This window comes from Oncorhynchus masou, chromosome 19, assembly GCF_036934945.1.
Source record: "Oncorhynchus masou masou isolate Uvic2021 chromosome 19, UVic_Omas_1.1, whole genome shotgun sequence".
Classification (NCBI taxonomy): Eukaryota; Metazoa; Chordata; class Actinopteri; order Salmoniformes; family Salmonidae; genus Oncorhynchus; species Oncorhynchus masou.
The window spans coordinates 30,078,099-30,098,457 of NC_088230.1; the positions used below are offsets into that span (position 1 = coordinate 30,078,099).

Here is a 20,359-nt window from a genome sequence, read left to right on the forward strand (position 1 = left end):
CACAGAAGTGTGATTGACTTGGAGTTACATTGTGTTGTTTAAGTGTTCCCTTTTTTGAGCAGTGTATAATCATTGAGTTAATAAAGCAGCATACAAACATAGTCTATTTTTTGCTTTCTTGAGTAAGGCAGCTCCGAAATGCAGGTGTTTCAGCCTAGCTCAGTGCTTTCTGTGGTGGTGGAAAATATGGGGTTGGTAATTGGCTCAGTGTTCTGTCACTCATAGGGACACTATGTCACTGCAAAATCTACAGGGAGAACTAGAAAATTCAAGCCCCTTTGGTGCTGCCATTGAGTTACATTAGAAGTGTCCATCCAAGAAGGCTTAAGGTTATTGACCACAGATAAAATGACTGATCATGCCAACATCAGACTTAAAATCTTAGCTAGCAGTCATCATCATGAATCAAGTCGACAATCTAATTGTAAATCCATTTCAATCCTTGTCATATGAAGAGAAATTATGGAGAGAAATTATAGATAAAACGTATTGGTGCTCATTCGCCATTGGACATAAACATTACACAACAAGTTGGAAATCGCAAATTCAACAATGAGTGGTTTGGAAGGGATCAGTGGCTAAATGCAAGCTTTGCAAAGCAATCTCTAGCCGGCTATTCAGTGGAGTGGGTATGTGGTCCAAGTCTGGGTTTAAGGGTCTCTTTTCCAAACTTAAAATTATAAACAGTCTACATTGGCCATGCTGTCAATCCAGCATGACTTCTGCCATGTTCAAAACAACTGGAAACTCGGCACTGGGAAATCTCTGACTTCAGTGAGTTCAAGACAACTGGGAACTAGCTCTGACTGGGAAAATACATTTTGAACAGGCATCTAACTCGGAATTCCAAGTCAGGAACTTGGGCCTAGACATTGTTTTTTCCAGAGTTCCCAGTTGTCTTGAAAGCACCTTAAATCTGGAGAATGCCAGATTTTGATGACAACGTTTGAAGTCAAGATTTGCCCACTAACGACCACTGTGCCACCTTCCTGTTCAAGTGAGCACAGCATAACAAGGTGAATTGATCGTAGCTAGCCAGCTACATAGCCGTCTTTGTATCTAAGACAATTGTGTAGTCTAGAGCGATTTTCTAGGTTAGCTGGCCAGCTATTGTCGTTCTTCTAACGTAGCTAGCCAGCTAGCCCCCGAATAGCAGCACTGTAGTAACTATTACAGTACAACGGTTTGTTTTGTTTGATCGTAGCTAGCTAGCTACATAGCCGTCTTTGTATCTAAGACAATTGTGTAGCCTAGAGCGATTTTCTAGGTTAGCTAGCCAGCTATTGTCGTTCTTTTAAAGTAACGTAACACAATTAACCTGCTAGCTAGCCAGCTAGCCCCCGAATAGCAGCACTGTAGAAACTATTACACTCGACGGAACGACTTGATTAGTGTAGTGTCAACATCGCAGCCACTACCAGCTAGCCTACTCCAGCAGTACTGTATCATTTCAATCATTTTAGTCAATAAGATTCTTGCTACGTAAGCTTAACTTTCTGAACATTCGAGACGTGTAGTCCACTTGTCATTCCAATCTCCTTTGCATTAGCGTAGCCTCTTCTGTACCCTGTTAACTATGTGTCTATCTATCCCTGTTCTCTCCTCTCTGCACAGACCATACAAACGCTCCACACCGCGTGGCCGCGGCCACCCTAATCTGGTGGTCCCAGCGCGCACGACCCACGTGGAGTTCCTGGTCTCCGGTAGCCTCTGGAACTGCCGATCTGCGGCCAACAAGGCAGAGTTCATCTCAGCCTATGCCTCCCTCCAGTCCCTCGACTTCCTGGCACTGACGGAAACATGGATCACCACAGATAACACTGCTACTCCTACTGCTCTCTCTTCGTCCGCCCACGTGTTCTCGCACACCCCGAGAGCTTCTGGTCAGCGGGGTGGTGGCACCGGGATCCTCATCTCTCCCAAGTGGTCATTTCTCTCTCTCCCCTTACCCATCTATCTATCGCCTCCTTTGAATTCCATGCTGTCACAGTTACCAGCCCTTTCAAGCTTAACATCCTTATCATTTATCGCCCTCCAGGTTCCCTCGGAGAGTTCATCAATGAGCTTGATGCCTTGATAAGCTCCTTTCCTGAGGACGGCTCACCTCTCACAGTCCTGGGCGACTTTAACCTCCCCACGTCTACCTTTGACTCATTCCTCTCTGCCTCCTTCTTTCTACTCCTCTCCTCTTTTGACCTCACCCTCTCACCTTCCCCCCCTACTCACAAGGCAGGCAATACGCTCGACCTCATCTTTACTAGATGCTGTTCTTCCACTAACCTCACTGCAACTCCCCTCCAAGTCTCCGACCACTACCTTGTATCCTTTTCCCTCTCGCTCTCATCCAACACTTCCCACACTGCCCCTACTCGGATGGTATCGCGCCGTCCCAACCTTCGCTCTCTCTCCCCCGCTACTCTTTCCTCTTCCATCCTATCATCTCTTCCCTCTGCTCATACCTTCTCCAACCTTTCTCCTGATTCTGCCTCCTCAACCCTCCTCTCTTCCCTTTCTGCATCCTTTGACTCTCTATGTCCCCTATCCTCCAGGCCGGCTCGGTCCTCCCCTCCCGCTCCGTGGCTCGATGACTCATTGCGAGCTCACAGAACAGAGCTCCGGGCAGCCGAGCGGAAATGGAGGAAAACTCGCCTCCCTGCGGACCTGGCATCCTTTCACTCCCTCCTCTCTACATTTTCCTCCTTTGTCTCTGCTGCTAAAGCCACTTTCTACCACTCTAAATTCCAAGCATCTGCCTCTAACCCTAGGAAGCTCTTTGCCACCTTCTCCTCCCTCCTGAATCCTCCTCCCCCTCCCCCCTCCTCCCTCTCTGCAGATGACTTCGTCAACCATTTTGAAAAGAAGGTCGACGACATCCGATCCTCGTTTGATAAGTCAAACGACACCGCTGGTTCTGCTCACACTGCCCTACCCTGTGCTCTGACCTCTTTCTCCCCTCTCTCTCCAGATGAGATCTCGCTTCTTGTGACGGCCGGCCGCCCAACAACCTGCCCGCTCGACCCTATCCCCTCCTCTCTTCTCCAGACCATTTCCGGGGACCTTCTCCCTTACCTCACCTCGCTCATCAACTCATCCCTGACCGCTGGCTACGTCCCTTCCGTCTTCAAGAGAGCGAGAGTTGCACCCCTTCTGAAAAAACCTACACTCGATCCCTCCGATGTCAACAACTACAGACCAGTATCCCTTCTTTCTTTTCTCTCCAAAACTCTTGAACGTGCCGTCCTTGGCCAGCTCTCCCGCTATCTCTCTCAGAATGACCTTCTTGATCCAAATCAGTCAGGTTTCAAGACTAGTCATTCAACTGAGACTGCTCTTCTCTGCATCACGGAGGCGCTCCGCACTGCTAAAGCTAACTCTCTCTCCTCTGCTCTCATCCTTCTAGACCTATCGGCTGCCTTCGATACTGTGAACCATCAGATCCTCCTCTCCACCCTCTCCGAGTTGGGCATCTCCGGCGCGGCCCACGCTTGGATTGCGTCCTACCTGACAGGTCGCTCCTACCAGGTGGCGTGGCGAGAATCTGTCTCCTCGCCACGCGCTCTCACCACTGGTGTCCCCCAGGGCTCTGTTCTAGGCCCTCTCCTATTCTCGCTATACACCAAGTCACTTGGCTCTGTCATAACCTCACATGGTCTCTCCTATCATTGCTATGCAGACGACACACAATTAATCTTCTCCTTTCCCCTTCTGATGACCAGGTGGCGAATCGCATCTCTGCATGTCTGGCAGACATATCAGTGTGGATGACGGATCACCACCTCAAGCTGAACCTCGGCAAGACGGAGCTGCTCTTCCTCCCGGGGAAGGACTGCCCGTTCCATGATCTCGCCATCACGGTTGACAACTCCATTGTGTCCTCCTCCCAGAGCGCTAAGAACCTTGGCGTGATCCTGGACAACACCCTGTCGTTCTCAACCAACATCATGGCGGTGGCCCGTTCCTGTAGGTTCATGCTCTACAACATCCGCAGAGTACGACCCTGCCTCACACAGGAAGCGGCGCAGGTCCTAATCCAGGCACTTGTCATCTCCCGTCTGGATTACTGCAACTCGCTGTTGGCTGGGCTCCCTGCCTGTGCCATTAAACCCCTACAACTCATCCAGAACGCCGCAGCCCGTCTGGTGTTCAACCTTCCCAAGTTCTCTCACGTCACCCCGCTCCTCCGCTCTCTCCACTGGCTTCCAGTTGAAGCTCGCATCCGCTACAAGACCATGGTGCTTGCCTACGGAGCTGTGAGGGGAACGGCACCGCAGTACCTCCAGGCTCTGATCAGGCCCTACACCCAAGCAAGGGCACTGCGTTCATCCACCTCTGGCCTGCTCGCCTCCCTACCATTGAGGAAGTACAGTTCCCGCTCAGCCCAGTCAAAACTGTTCGCTGCTCTGGCCCCCCAATGGTGGAACAAACTCCCTCACGACGCCAGGACAGCGGAGTCAATCACCACCTTCCGGAGACACCTGAAACCCCACCTCTTCAAGGAATACCTAGGATAGGATAAGTAATCCTTCTCACCACCCCCCCCCTTAATGCACTATTGTAAAGTGGCTGTTCCACTGGATGTCAGAAGGTGAATCCACCAATTTGTAAGTCGCTCTGGATAAGAGCGTCTGCTAAATGACTTAAATGTAAAATGTAATGTAAATGTGAATTTATGCTGCTGCATAAATTATATAATATGCCAGGGAGATATGTATACTGTAGCTAAGAAAGTAATGCTAAGTGTATGTTGTTTAGTAATATGTTAATAGCCCATGTGCCTCACCCTAATAAGTAGGTTCCCCCCATGTCCGTAATTGTTTGTTGTTGTGCTTGTGCAACGGTATGTTACCGGGTTTTGTTTGACCCATTTATTTAATTATTCTGTTGACGGTGGTTTATGGTTATCAAACACAACCGTTGTAAATCAGTTTCTGCTGTCCTGCGCCTGACTTCTCTGCCGCCAGTAGCATCGCATTATATTCAGATAGAAACCAGACATGGATACTATAGTAGTATTCTACCACATTCAGTGCTCTGGATACTGTACCAAAGAGATAAAGGGCTGCCTAGTCCTTCAATAAAAAATTGTCCTTTGTTCCTTGACCGTTTTCCTTGCAACTCCAGGTGTCAGCACAAATTAAGGCAGAGCCTACAAGACAACAACAAAACCTCTCACAATGGGGTTCCATTAACAATGGCTAATTTTACAAAAAGACTTCCTCCCCTGCCACACACACCCTAAACCGGGCCCTCAACAAAGAAAACCAAAGGAAGAAGACACTGCACCCGGGGCCACTTCTACCAACCTCATTCACCTCAGCTCTGTCAAGCAGCAGTTGTGTGACAGCAGGAAGGAAGGAAACAAAGTTAAGTGTTTTCCTTGTTACCTTGGCTGCACATAAGAATCTGCCTCTCTCAGGGTGACCACGAGTCATACAAACAGCACTGCACTGAGGTCTCAGCTAAAGAGGTAAGATCCGGTCTTCATCTGACTGTTTAACTTTTTTTGGTGGGGGGCTTTGAGAAGAAACGGCTCATGCAGCTGATACAGTAGCTGTTCTTCAGTAAGTGCCACAATTGTTTTTTCTTTGTTTGATTGGTTTGCACATGAGGCGATTTTAAGGATAAGATAAGAAACTAGGTATTCCATGAGGTCAATGCCTCAAGGCCTTGTCAGCTTGGTGGCCTCTACCTAACCCTGGCATTGCTGGATGATTATTAGGATTTAGTCCATCCAGTTGCCATCCACAGTATAGGACTATTGCATATTCCGTTACTGCAATGCTCAGCAGTATACGGAGGAGGTAAATTACTTTTAGAAGTGATCTACAGCCTCTACAGAGCATTTAGGATTTATCTTTATGACTGTGAGTGGTACTGTAGGTGTTTGAAATTGCTCTCATTCTGAATCTGCTGCAAAGCAATGCATAGGTTTCTATTCTGTGGTTGTTTCATCTGTGCTCTCTTTTAGTTGTCTGCATAGTCATAGCTCGGCAGCCGATGGGCGCTAGATCTCTTCTGTGAGAAACACTGTTGGAGTCACCACATGTCAATTCCATTTCAATTGAGTCAATTCAGGGAGAAACTCATTGCGTATCATTTCCTAGATTGACTGAATTTAAATTAAATTGATCTCAACCCTGGTGAGAAATGCAACCTATTTCAGAGGAGCTTTATTTGGTATCTGTGTTGAACTGTGAGGATACAGAAATGCAATGGTGGAAAAAGACTCAAACACTCAGACAACATTTACAAACTAAGCACGTGTTTAGTGAGTCCGCCAGATCAGAGTTATTAGGGATGACCAGGAATGTTCTCTTGAGAAGTTTGTGAATTAGCCCATTTCTTGTCCTGCTAGGATTCAAAATGTAAATAGTAATTTGTTGAGTGTCGGGAAAATGTATGGAGTAAAAATAGTAATTTTTATTAGGAATGTAGTGAAGTAAAAGTAAAAGTTGTAAAAAATATAGTAAAGTAAAATACAGATACCCTAAAAAACTACTAAAGTAGTACTTTCAAGTATTTTTACTTCATTACTTTACACCACTGAAGAAATGGTGGTGTCTCCTGTTGCTATGTACATCTCTTCGGACGAGTTGAGTAAGGTAAGTAAGTATTGGTTAGCAGCGAGGTAACTTCTTCCAGGAAACGTTTATATGCTTGGGTAACGTGTCTGTGGGCCCCATGAGTTCTCACAGCAGACAGACACGTATGTGGTCCCACACACATACACCGGGCCGGCTCCAGGCATAAGCGGTCACTTAGGACCCCCGGCTGCTGTGAGAACGCACTATACTCTCATGGTGCCCACTTTTTTTGTAATTAACTCAGTCAGGGTCTCAATTTACTATTGAGAGTAAGAATAGTAAAATTCAATTTCAAAACTTGGTTGTGCATCAGCAGTTTCTCTTATTATGTCAGTCACTCAATTAGCTGACGATTGGTCAGCTATCTAAACTTGTGTTAATCATGGCCGAATACCAACCCGGCACATAGCGCACTAGGGGGCCTGACCACCATGTGGCCACATTGATCTTGTTAGTCATTCTCACTCATATCATATTAACATGGCATAAGTCATGACAAATTGTGTAGAATTGAAGGAATTTTGCTTTCCTGTCCTATTGCGGAAATTCTCGTTTGTTTCACCTCCGAAGAATGACACAGGCTGATAATGCGTATTCACTAATTGGGGATGGGAATGTTGTGGTGATTTCCACATGGAGTGGAGAAATAAAAACAAGAAACTGTCAGTGTAGCTAGATAGATAAAGTTATATGTTGTTGCTACACTGTAATCAAAAAATTAGTCAGATGGCTAGGCTATGGCTGGTTCTGGATTTGTCAGAAGTAGTTAGGGAAAACTTTGCCACAGATGGATAGGAAGTATCTTTGACTTTGCCATCTATTGTAATCTCTAAAGTTTTGGCATATTCTATATATTCCGGCAGTGAATGAGCCATAGAAAGAATAGCATGAAGCTCCAGTAATATGGCTAGCCTAACTATTGAACGGTTTGGACTACATTATGATGGACACGGTGCAACCTTTAGTATTCTGCTGCAGGCTATTCGGCTTAGCTACAGCAATGTCAAATCAGCCCGTGCCAGTCTTGGGGAAGCTACACTGAAAATATAGTTTACTTAGCTACCAATTACTTCACACTGGAACTTCAGTTACATTAAAGCTAAAGTTAGAAAAAGTAGTTCACTACATCCAAACTACTAGATAATTATCATATCTAAATCTGAAATGTCATAGACCATAAATTGAAAAAACGGATCACTCTGGAGTCCGATGTCAACAGAATGTTTCATTTAGCCTAAACACAAAAATAATTAGGCACACAAAGTGTTTCAAGCTAAAATTAGGCAGGTTTTATGTGAAACAAGTCTGTAAATTCTTGCCAACTTCACCCATATTTGGTTTTCATTTAGCAAAAAAAGGATTGTGTAGTTCCAGTAGTTAGCTATACCACATGTCAAAAAGAAATGAACAACTGACACTACCAATATTTTAATTTAGTTAGGCTACCACCAAGCTACTGTAAATTTTTATTAAACTAGAAATGTAATTACATATAGTTCACTACACTGGCCCGTGCACATGACATGGTTCTCACAACTAGGGGGAAGTCAAATTATACAAAGTACAATGACTTTGATCATGATGCACGCCGCAAATTATACTGTTATGTATCAACAACCTGAACGCATCTGACACGAAACAACAATAGAAATGCAACAGCACAAAATAGATACATCCGTAAAAAATAAATGTGCGGATGCCTTTTCATTTTCGGATAGACACTTGTGATTTCTAGATGCACTAATCAAAGCAGTAGCCTCGTACGAACCATCCTGATCTCGCGAGCTCACATTCTGTTCTCTACACGAAACACAGTCTGCATTAAACACTTAAAATACACACCCTCAAATTAAAAGTGGACACTTTATTTTTATTAACAACAAATCAATACAGAAAGTACATGTATATAGATTAGTAGCACAATTTCTAACTTATTCAAATTCGTTTTTACTTACATTTGCATGTTGACTCCATATTGACAAGGAGGTTCCATGCTTTGGCGGATGTACAATCATTGCGAATTGAATTATTGGGCGTTTCAGGCTTCGAAGTGAACATCCTTGTACACTCGCAAACTCAATTAAAAACGAGGGCTGACGTTGCAAACATCCTTTGCTTGACTAATTATTTGGACTGACGACAAATATAACCGAGGGAATTCCCCAAAAGGCTGAGGGTTTAGGGCCGTCTACTTTGAGCTTGAAACAGCCAGAATGTGAGCTGGCGAGATCAGGGTGGTTCGTATAAGGCTATTAAAGCAGTAGAGCATGGTCAAACCATTCAACTCGGAGCGACGGGGGAAGCGGGATTCCAAAATGCAATCCATTTCACCATTTACAAAATACAGACTGGCTCAAAAATAAGTGAAACTTGACAAATTATCTAATGGATTATGATAATTTGCTGGTAAAGAAAAGTGGAGGTGCAAAACAAGACATTTGCTCCATAGCTCAGGCGAAAAGCTGTTTGGCTCAGCTGAATATCATCGATTATATTGCTCAGCTCACTCGCGACTCGCAAAGAGGAATAACTTTGCAAGTGTTTCTGATTGATAAATGCCATGCTGGTTGGTGGTAACATTCAAATAAAACCCAGCCCTGAAAAGATACGTAGACTGGAAATTATTAGCTTGTCATATCACAAGGCCTGTAGCATACCACACTGCATCCGACTGCTGGCTTGCCTCTGAAGCTAAGCAGGGTTGGTCCTGGATGGGAGACCAGATGCTGCTAGAAGTGGTGTTTTGGTGGGCCAGTAGGAGGAACTCTTTCCTCTGGTCTAAAAAAAAAATATCCCAATTCTCCAGGGCAGTGATTGGGGTCATTTCCCTGTGTAGGGTGCTGTCTTTCAGATGGGATGTTAAAAACAGGTGTCCTCACTCCCTGTGGTTGCTTAAGATTCCATGGCACTTATTTTAAGAGTAGGGGTGTTAACCCTGGTGTCCTGGCCCAAATACCATGCTGGCTACCTAATCATCCCCAGCTTCCAATTGGCTCATTCCCTCCTCTCCCCAGTAACTATTCCCCAGGTTGTCTCAGTCAATTTACTGGTAAAATAAATAATTAGGGCAAACGCACTGAAAAAATCTGAAGTTACCACATTGGATTTCCACATCAACCTGAAATATATAATACAATGATTTATTGACTTAAATTGTTGTGTAAATTATGGACATTGTCTTTCAGCCAAAAAGTAATAATTTTGACTGTTTAAAATGTCAAAATGTTCTCTCCGCCCCATGGTAAAATTGCAAGAAATAAACTTTCAAACTTACATTTTCTCTCTGCCGTCAAGAGAAGGGCCACTAAAATGCTATGCCATCCATGAGGTGGGGGGGGCCCCCCCAACCAAATCTTGCTTAGGACCCCCAGAAGGACCTAAGCGAGTGTGTGTGTGCGCACAGTGAGGTGTCCTACTGTCATTACTGTGGTGGATTGAATCAGGTCACCGTCACGTCTGGGAATTCATCATCCTCATTAACCAAGCATAGCCCTCATCCCCATTATCTTTACTTATGCTGTCATGGTGGTCTGCTAGCGCAGGTAATATTTAAATTAGTGCATTTCACCATGACAGTTTAACGGTTTAATATGACGATCAGAAACGGACTGACGTTTGCCATTGAAATGTAGTGCTGTAAATGGTATTGAAGTTAGGCTAATGTCTGATGCTGCATTTGAAAAACAGCTCCAGAAAATACCTAATATTTTTTATAAGCATAAATTTCAACCCCCGCACACAGTTGAGAAACAAGTGGAAGAGCTACTTTTAGTTATACATGGAATATTAATATATTATAATATTGTATTGTATAACTACAGTATATTATCAAAAGATAGCAGTTAATTTAATAGAAGAAAACTTGTTACACTTGTTGCACTCTTTCTGCTCAGTGTCTCCTGTCCACTCTCTTTATCAGAAATGCAGAAAATGCATCCCAAATGACACCTTATTCCCTATCTAGTGCACTACTTTTGACCAGTACCCATAGGGCTGTGGGAAATAGGGTGTCATTTGGGACAGACCCATAAAGATGCTGCTGCTTCGCAATGGGGGATTGATCACATTAATTTTGACACCGATTGTTTACAGTGGCCCTCTGCTGTCATGGAGAAAGGCAGAGACAACACATGATGGCATCCAGTCACTAATGAGGCTCTTTCCCCCTTTCTCACCATGCTTCAGATTACATCTCCTCTCCCAAACCAAAATACACTCTGATGACGCTCTTTCTCACCATACTTCACATCCCGCCTCCCAAACTAAAAAAAGAAAAACAGAGACATTAATAATGCAGCGGTTGGCATTTGGATAACGTGTGTGTGTGTGATGCCTTCACTGGAGCATCACTACATTACTGTGGCAGAGTAGTCAGCTTGCTGTGAGAGGATTGGTGCATGTGGGAGCTGTGGCAGGACCAAATGGGATTTACTATTCTGAGCAAAGCACTGTGACATTAAGGGCAAGTGTACAATACAGGAGTCGGGAGGAAGGGCGATATACGTTCAATGGGATATCAGATGGCTCTGATACTGTAGCATTATACACATCACCAGGGAGGCTGCTGAGGAGAGGACAGCACATAATAATGGCTGCAATTGAGTTAATGCAATGGCATCAAACATATGGAAACCAGATATTTGATACCATTCTACCTATTCCGCTCCAGCCATTACCACGAGCCCGTCCTCCCCAATTAAGGGGCCACCAACCTCCTGTGCACAGCATGCGGCATTGTCATTCTGTTGGTCTTTCCCTGTTCTGCCTTAGTGAGTGGGACGTTACTGTGATGGCTACAATGACTAAATGACTGGTTGCTCTTTTCTTGTCCTAGTGAAGAAAGTGAACATCAGTCATCGGACTTTGTGAAGAGGATCCCTGCGACTATAGGTCAGAGTTTGCTTCTTGGATGCAGCACTATGAATGGGTTAGAGAGCAGAGCGTAAGAGGAAGTGCTGGTCACCAGAGCAAAAACATATCAAGGTCTGTGATGCGAAGCGGAGAGAGCTTCTGTGAATATCGTGACGGGGACATGGGATGTCTCTGACTGTGCAGCGAAATCAACATGACTTTCATTCTGCCCTCAGTCTGGTAACAAGTGAAGACGTCGTCCAGCTTGAAGCAACATCCGGCACCCAATAAAAAGAGAAAGAGGGTGGAACAAAGGGAGGAGACAGAAGAAGAATAAGCGAGAGAGAGAGAAAAGGAGAGACTAGAGAGGTAAAGTGGGGACGAGAGAAGAAAGAAACCCACATTTTTACAGATGGATCTGGGTGTGCTCAAGGCTCTGGAGAGAGAGAAGGTTCTGGAGGTTCTTCAGAGAGACAAACTTTTACGCAGCACGGATGACGACAGGATAAGGTAGACAACATAATTTACTTCAGCCAAGCTTTTCACATTTACTGCATGGACACACTGTATAACAACAACACTCAGAGGGTACTTCAGCATCAGTGGAGACAATGATAACGCTTAACTGATGCCCCTCAAAATAGTATTTACAATCATTGGTGTAAAATGTATCATTAATACTATAATGCATTAATTAGAATGAATTGCCAGTGGCTGACTGACAGGAAAAGTGGATGCGAAGAGATGATCAGTACAGTTAAAGCACTGCCATCATTACTGTACCTCAGGCTGCTGAGGGGAGGATGGCTCATAATAATGGCCAGATAGGAGCAAATGGAATGGCATCAGACACATAGAAACCATGTGTTTAATACCATTCCACTGATTCCACTCCAGCCATTACCACGAGCTTGTCCTCCCCAATTAAGTTGCCATCAACCTCCTGTGCTGTATCCCCCGCCTGCGACCATCTACTGTTACAGGAGGCTGAAGACGGAGCTACAGGAGATCCGAAGGAAAGGTGCCAAGAGTTTTGCCCGGCAGTACAGCGAAAGGACTTGCGCCCGCTGTCAGAGGCCGCTGGGAATGTTCTGGAACTCGGGCGCCGTGTGCCGAGGCTGCAGCCACCGCGTCTGCAACAAGTGTCGCGTGGGCGTGTCCGCCCTGGACTGGAAGTGTACCGTCTGCCACGCCTACAGGTGGGAGGCATGTCAGTGCCGTAACATAGACTTAGATGTCAGAACCGTAACATAGAAAGTTATGTCAATACCAAAACTGTAACATAGACTCACATGTCAGCACTGTAACATAGAATGTTATGTAATTGTTATAACATATACTTTTATGTTAGTGCAATAACATATTGTCATGTCAGTGCCGTAACATAGAATGTATGCTCTAACCTCTAACCTCTAACTGTATGCTCTAACCTCTAACCTCTAACTGTATGCTCTAACCTCTAACCTCTAACTGTATGCTCTAACCTCTAACCTCTAACTGTATGCTCTAACCTCTTTATTATTGGTATCCTCTATCCTTTATTCAATATTTCAAGGCGTGTTAACATGTTGACAGAATGAACTGACAAATGTACAATATTTCCTTTGTAATCTAAACCAGGGCTGTTCAATATCGGTCCTGGAGGGCTAAAACACTTCTGGGTTTCATCCTGTCCTTCTTATAAGGGACTAATTCCAACCTGGGACAACAGGTGAGTGTAATTTACTAGCAAGTAGAAACAAAAACCAGAAGTGTTTCGGCCTTCCAAGACCAGAATTTAACAGCCCTGGTAAACAAAGGATAATTTATCTCAAATCCATTTCTTCACACTTCTTAGGAAGGTTAAGATCAGGTCCGGGGAGTGGTTTTTGGAAGAAAGGGACAAGAAATTTCCACCTGACTCGGGTTTGTTTCCTTTACCCCTCACATGACTAATTCTCTCATAAGTAAAATGCCAGTATGAAAAAGTAAGAACCCATATGCACTCATGAAATTACAAAAATGTAAAAATGCCTTGTATGTCTAAAAACACAGCTATACAGTACAGGACTAGTCAAGTAATACATCATACAGCTAGATGTGTTTCAGTTGTTTTGCATGGTATTGAAAAGTGGTCTTCTACATAATCTTTTGTGTGTATGGTTTAGAGAACTGCTTTGACTGAATAATGCATTGTTGCTGTCTGCTAGGACATTGCCCGGGAGAGTGGGATAGAGTCCATAACAGTAATATTTAATAGTGTATGTGTACTGGTGTTGGCAGCTATAGCAATACTCTTTTCATTTACAGAAAGGCATGAGACTGTTGGGGAGAAGCTACTAAAGTCTTACCAGAGGTTGAGGTGAGTCAATGGGCAGTCATAATTTATAAATGTATCGTATACTACTGTATTATGTGACCATAGTGTCTGATAGAGATATTAGACAAAGATGGATGCAGGAATGTACTTTATCAATATTTAAAAACATGTAATTTCATCAGAAATTGGTGGGCAAAACACTGTTCAGTGAAAATATCTCTTTTAAAAGCTCATTCTGTTAAGTCATGCCCAAATAATGGTTGACTTATCCTATACTTGTGTGGTCAAAGCATACATTTGTGAGAGGAAAAAAAACACTTAAAAAACCCCACTTCAAACTATCTGACTGTTTCAAAAATGTTTCCTCATATAACGTGATGTCACGTTTTTGGCCGAGACGTCTCATTAGCTGGCCTGGCCAATCAGCTGTTTACTTGTTATTACTATTGTTAGCAACCAGTATACACCCACAACATTCAAACACAGAAAAACCTCTTATTTAACTACTTAATTACATTTTGGGGGGGAAGAAAAACTATTTAACTTATACTGTGATGAATTATAGGTCATGTTTAATAGAAATATGGAAATAGCATTCTCTGTGTGTGTGTTTCACTTTCCAGTCACATAACAGTCGTTCCGCCAACCGCTCCACCATATTACGATGGTCCATCCTTCAGCAGATCAGGGGTAAGGTGAAATAAAGATATCCAAATGATCTACCACTTAAAAGGCTTTAAAAACCATCTGAGAAGTAACATGTGCAAAAATGCTCAACTTATTGTAAAAGGGCAGGATAAACCAAGTAAAAAGGTACACAATGTATGGCTAAAACTGTCTCACCTTACACACACAATAATCTCTCAAACAATGACACCTGCTGTTAAAGGCAATTCCTTCAATAATTAGGTCAGCGGGACCACACCTGTGTTAAAACAGCCACTCAATATACTAGCTAATCAGGATACAGACCCAATTAAAGGAATAGTTCACCCAAATTACAAAATGGCATTGGTTTCCTTCCTCTGTAAGTAGTCTATGGACATGGTCTGGCAGCAATCCATGCTTTGGTTATGTTTCCCTAGCACGGTTTCCACATGCTAACATTTTAGCGTTTGTGGCACAAATCCCACTCAAGTCATGGGCCCGATGTTAGCATTTTTCGTGCATCATGTCCAAATCATCCAAAAGTATCTCAAATTGATTGAAGCTCAACAAAGTCACTTATAGATGATTTGAACATGATGTCCAACAAATCCAAGAGGTGCAATTGACATTGCAGCTATAGAATTGCCTGGAATTATGAATTGTTAAAATGAAAGGGATTCTGCATACAATTTATTTTATTCAATAAATAGGTTGTGAAGGGCTCACTCCTTCACAGTTTCATGAACCACAATTACGACTTGGTCTGTAAGATGTATTGTCAATCATCTCTAGGGACTGAACAATTCCTTTAAAAAACCATTCACCAAGTCTATGGAGGACCTGATGGTTTCCCTCACAAGTCACATGAGAAGTAAGTGACTCTTTTGAGCCATTTTGGTATTTATGAAGAAAAAGGCTGCATTCCAAACACTTAAAAGACACACCCTGGGCCTCCCGAGTGGTGCAGTGGTCTAAGGCACTGCATCACTGTGCTAGCTGTGCCACTAGAAATCCCGAGTCCAGGAAACTTCTGTCGCAGAAGTTTTCGTTGCAAACTTCCCTTGCTTGGCTAGTCATTTGGACCGAAGACAAATATGGCTACAGGGATTCCCCCAAGGGCATAAGGCGAAGGTAAGTGAACTAGGGTGTGTCTTTTATGATTTTGAAACGCAGCCAAGGTCTCTGTAAAAAAAAAAACTGTATGATCTTTCAATGTGAAGTAATTTTATGTACATCTTGGTGAGAACTAGGATCCAAGAAAATCAAAACAGTGACACGTTTCCTCTGAGCGTTATCGCAAACCTTAATGTAATTTGTCGATAAGATATCCTTGCGATCAGTTGTCGGTGTTAAGGAAACCGCACCTAGGAAATAAGATAAGATCTGATACTGTATCTATATTGAAGCTTGTTCGCAAGCAGCACGTCAGAAGTGCTATGTTATGGATGGAGACGGTCTGTGTGTGTTATCCGCCCTACCGTTCGGGTTGCAGGGTTCTCCAGGTCGCAACAGGATGTACGAGTGGAACAGGATCTTCTCACAGTGGACAACAGGCAGGGACAGAGCACTGGCTGGAAAAGCCTCTCTGACACAAACATCAACAAATACAACAATGTAAGAGAAACCAAATACATATCAACCCCTCAACTTTGTCAAAGTATCACACTATCAAGTCACAGACCACATATATTTTGTCAAACCCCTGGGGTAAAATCAAAGAGACCCCACCTACATATGACACGTATGACACTGACAACTATTTCAGACAGGAAAGAGGGAGACTTTAGAAACAGCTTTTGGAACAACCTTTAATAATAATACACATTTCCATCTTGTCAAGAGGTTCACGCCTCTCAGTGGAATGGCTAAGATGTTGGACTGACAGACACAGGGACCCGGATTCAAGTACCAGTTGCGCTTCCCTGGAAATTCACTAGAAAATGAACAAAAGTATACTATATTTCAACAGACACAACCTCCCTCCTCACAGCTTACCAAAGGCCCCAGTCTTACCAACCTGTTCAAGAAGACCCGGAATGATGACCAGAGCAGTTCCTCGTCAGGGGGGGACGAGGACCTTTCCCTGGGTTCAGAGTACTCATGGGGAAAGAGGGTAAGTTGAGTGCCCTGATGATGAAGAAAAGAGACATAAAGAACACAGGCACTTGTGCAACAGCAGCTCGTGCCAAACTTCACAATCTATTTGACATTTTATCAGATAAGGATTGTTGTTATGTGGTTGTCGTGTCTTTTTCATGTCTCGCATAGCTGCATAGTCTTGTCGCTGGCGGAGAAGCTAGAAAGGGATGCATCCAAATCATCTGAATACATTACGGAATAGACCTGAATTATGCTGTCGTAACATCCTTTTAAAGAGGCAATGTGACATGTTGATCTGTATATAAAAATATATATATATATTAATATTACAGGGCAGTAGTGCTAGTAGCACTGGTACAGACTGTGGTCTCTTGGAGATCAACAGAGTGACAGGGGAGCTAAAGCTCGCTATCGCCTTCAACCACATCACTTCCTGCCTGGAGATCACAATAAACAGCTGCAGAAACCTGGCGTATGGAGATATCAAGAGGAAGAAGTGTCACCCGTAAGCATTATTAATCAATACACCAGATTATAGAAATAGGCACTACCCATCATTGAATGCTGACTTGATTGGGGAGGCCCATTCTAGTAATTCTATGTCTTTCATAACAGATTATTACTCTCTGTTGTACTGATATATCCATTTGCAAACTAGATCTCCGCACGCTGTACTGTATGTGTCAACATCATTGGCAGGTACGTTAAAGTCTACCTACTGTCAGAGAAGTCTCAGAGCAGCAAACTGAAGACAACTATCAAGAGGAACACAACGGATCCCATTTATAATGAAATTTTACAGGTAAGGAGACAAATATCATGGGTCATATTCATTTGGACACTACAAAACATAGTAAAAACTTGTTCAACTGTAAATAAAAACAAGCTTCAATTTAGTTTCTAAAGAATACCCTAAACTGGCTTAAAAGTAGTGAGTGGAATAGGCTACATGGCAATGAAATCTCGTGTTTTTCACCCACCTACGTATTGTATTCCCTGATGCACAGTGCCAGATGGAGAGCCCCTTGTTGCCCAGGAGTACTCTGCAGGTGTCTGTGTGGCACTCTGCGACCCTGAAGAAGAAGGTGTTTCTGGGAGAGGTCCTCGTCCTGCTGGAGGGCTGTATATTTAAGGACAGCACCACCCAGGGCTCCAACTGGTACCCCCTGTGTCCAAAGGTAGGGTATAACTGCTGACCATGAAGAAACATTCACACAATACCCTTTATTTTATAAAACAACATTTTGGGGAAAAAGTTTTGTTCAACTTGCTGGTGTGTCTCCTCTGTCCTCTCTCTATCTCACTCTTATTTCTCTCTCGGTCAATAGCCTGCGAGTCCAGAAGGGAATGCAGTAGAGCAGGATACAGCAGGAGAACTGCTGGTCAGAATGAAGTTCACCTCCTTGTCCCAGCCGTCCTGGGTTTGCCACACAGATGGTAAGTTGACTCTCTACCGTTCACGCACCAAAACGTTTTGCTACAGAAAACAAATGTTTATATCTCAGTTAGTCCCTCCCTGTTTCATTCTGTTTTCACCTGTTTGGTGTCTAATGAATAAGACCTACTTTTGAAACAGTTTACAGTGTGTTTTTACAGCACCAGTGGTCAGAAGATCCTTATATTGGTTTGAAATGACCTTGATTTCTTTTGTTCCTCCTCACAGCGGTTCATATTGGACCACATGATGTTGGTCAACTGACTGTTCTTGTCACTGGTGCCAAAATCTGCCCACTAAAGCAAACAACAGTCAGGACACATGTATGATTAGTGTGTGTGTTTGCTGGGGTGTGATATTGTGTGTCTATTCTAGGTGTGTTGTGTGTTTATGTATCTATGAGTACATGTTTCATGCATACATACAGTACGTGTGTGTGTGTGTTTTATCAACTATATGTTTATGTTAGAGGAATTTAATTGTGTTCATTAACCAATTCAATTAAAACACTGTCCGTTTCTAAGAATTTGTAAGATTCATATTTGCATAAAATGGACAGAGACCAGTCTCAAAATTAATCAATAGCGTAGAGCTCTGGTCATAATACCATGTACATTGGTTTATATACCTCACATTTCGTCATAAATGTCTCTCCTCCTCTCAGATACAATGGCAATATAGTTCACAAGCCTTCTCACATTGTCTGCCACCTGTTAAACAATCTACTACAAGCCCAAGGTCTCTCCCCTCCCTGGGTGGGGACAGAATGTCCAGTAAGGAACACAGTATTCCAGCCGGTCTGACGATAGCTCCATTTGTTTCTAACAAGGAACAGAAAGTCCTTGTTCTAATTCTTGACACAAGCTACACACATTATATTCAGTATTATGATAATAAGATTCATACAGTAACAGAATGGTATTCTGTTTAGTTATAATTCTAAGCTAAATGTATACATAATTTAGTCATTATTCATAAATAATCCCATAATAGTTTCTTTACATGTTTGTATTTTAGGTGCTTGACTCTTCCCGGGCCCAGAGAGCTGGTCCAGAGGACCCCTGTCGTGAAGAGGCCCAGTCCGGCGTGGTCTCACCAGCTGCTCTTCAGAGTCACGCCCTATGACCTCCAGATCTGCACTCTGGAGCTTGACCTCTGGGACCATGCCCCCTTTACCTTCTCAGACCGCCTCCTGGGCTGGGTCAGAATGGAAGCCGGTAATATGGCTGTCTGTCATACCTTTACAATCATACAGTAGATTTGAATCAGTTTGCATGAAAATGAAATGGCGTAAATAGAAAAGTTTGACCAGGCCCATCCAAGGGGGCTTGAGGTGAGATACATTATTGGTTTTTAAATTCTTCAACTGGGTTTACTTCATCAAATACCAACTCCAGTTGTCTAAACTCCCAGACGTCAATGATAATTGAATTAACAAGAGCACCAATGTCCTATTTCACACAAATGGAATTTAGAGAGCCATCTGAGGAAACAGGTTTCACCTATTTCACCTTACAGGGTATTGAGGACTCGCTCTCCTTAGCATATAATGTCTCTTTTCATTCTCTCTGTGTGATGGAATCAGCTTAGTGCTGTCTCTGGTTTCACAGAACTATAAAACATTGAAAAATATTTGAGAGAGGAAGCAAGGAAGGACTGATGATGTCACTGACCTGGCACTCTCTGTTAACCACGTGTTTCTTAGGGTCATCATGGCAACTGGTGCTGCAGACACCCAACATGTGGCATGACTTCAGTTTACCCATGCAAGCCAACATCAACAGCAGGAGAACATGATGTCAGAGTCAACAGGGAGAAAAAGCACCTGGACTGGACACGGTCTCCCCACAAGAAAAACCTTGGCACTTTAAGGGCTCTATTCAATCTGTATCGCAGAAATTCAGTGTACTTTAAAGGCAATGCTCCCACATTAGCGGAGTCTGCATTTACGGTAAACGTTGCGGATGTCAGCTCAATATGAAATTACTTTTACATTTCTGCAATACAGACTGAATAGAGCCCCTACTTTACCTTTACCTCTATTTGCACTGACTTTCAGGCTCTTGCTTAGTGAAAGTCCCTCCTATTAACTATTTATGTATTAAAAGGATGTTCTACTCAAAAGGAAACCTACTGTTTTTAAAGGGACGTTCCACTCAAATACAACCCAACATGATTTTTAAACTTTCCTTGGAAAATGGCCTACAACTGAGGTGTTCAAGTGGAAAATCATGTTAAGTTGTATTTTGAGGGGAATATTCCTTGTGCTTTAAGCATGCTCACCTGATAACATTGAATGAATGAAAGTCATTAAACGTCTAAGAAAGTGACTGTCTACAACATAAGAAAACATGTGGTTGTCTCATTCTTTCTTAGTTTCTTCTTGTCCTTTCTATTCATGAGTTTCTGTAACCTGTAGTTAACCCCTAGCTAACGTTTCCC

The 20,359-nt window shown here is 43.3% G+C and overlaps 1 protein-coding gene across 1 annotated transcript; it reads left to right on the top strand.

Annotated features, from left to right (window-relative positions):
- The first annotated feature begins 5,472 nt into the window (after positions 1–5,472).
- sytl3 (synaptotagmin-like 3) lies at positions 5,473–20,303 on the top strand. Its single transcript, XM_064925601.1, is given in 17 exon segments — positions 5,473–5,561; positions 11,419–11,945; positions 12,419–12,634; positions 13,273–13,340; positions 13,725–13,776; positions 14,358–14,424; positions 15,175–15,253; positions 15,875–15,996; positions 16,373–16,495; positions 16,815–16,987; positions 17,182–17,284; positions 17,490–17,660; positions 17,811–17,919; positions 18,146–18,199; positions 18,202–18,253; positions 18,935–19,134; positions 19,623–20,303. Coding segments are annotated over 16 exon segments (1,779 nt in total). The 5' UTR covers positions 5,473–5,561; positions 11,419–11,847; the 3' UTR covers positions 19,715–20,303.
- The last annotated feature ends 56 nt before the right edge of the window (positions 20,304–20,359 follow it).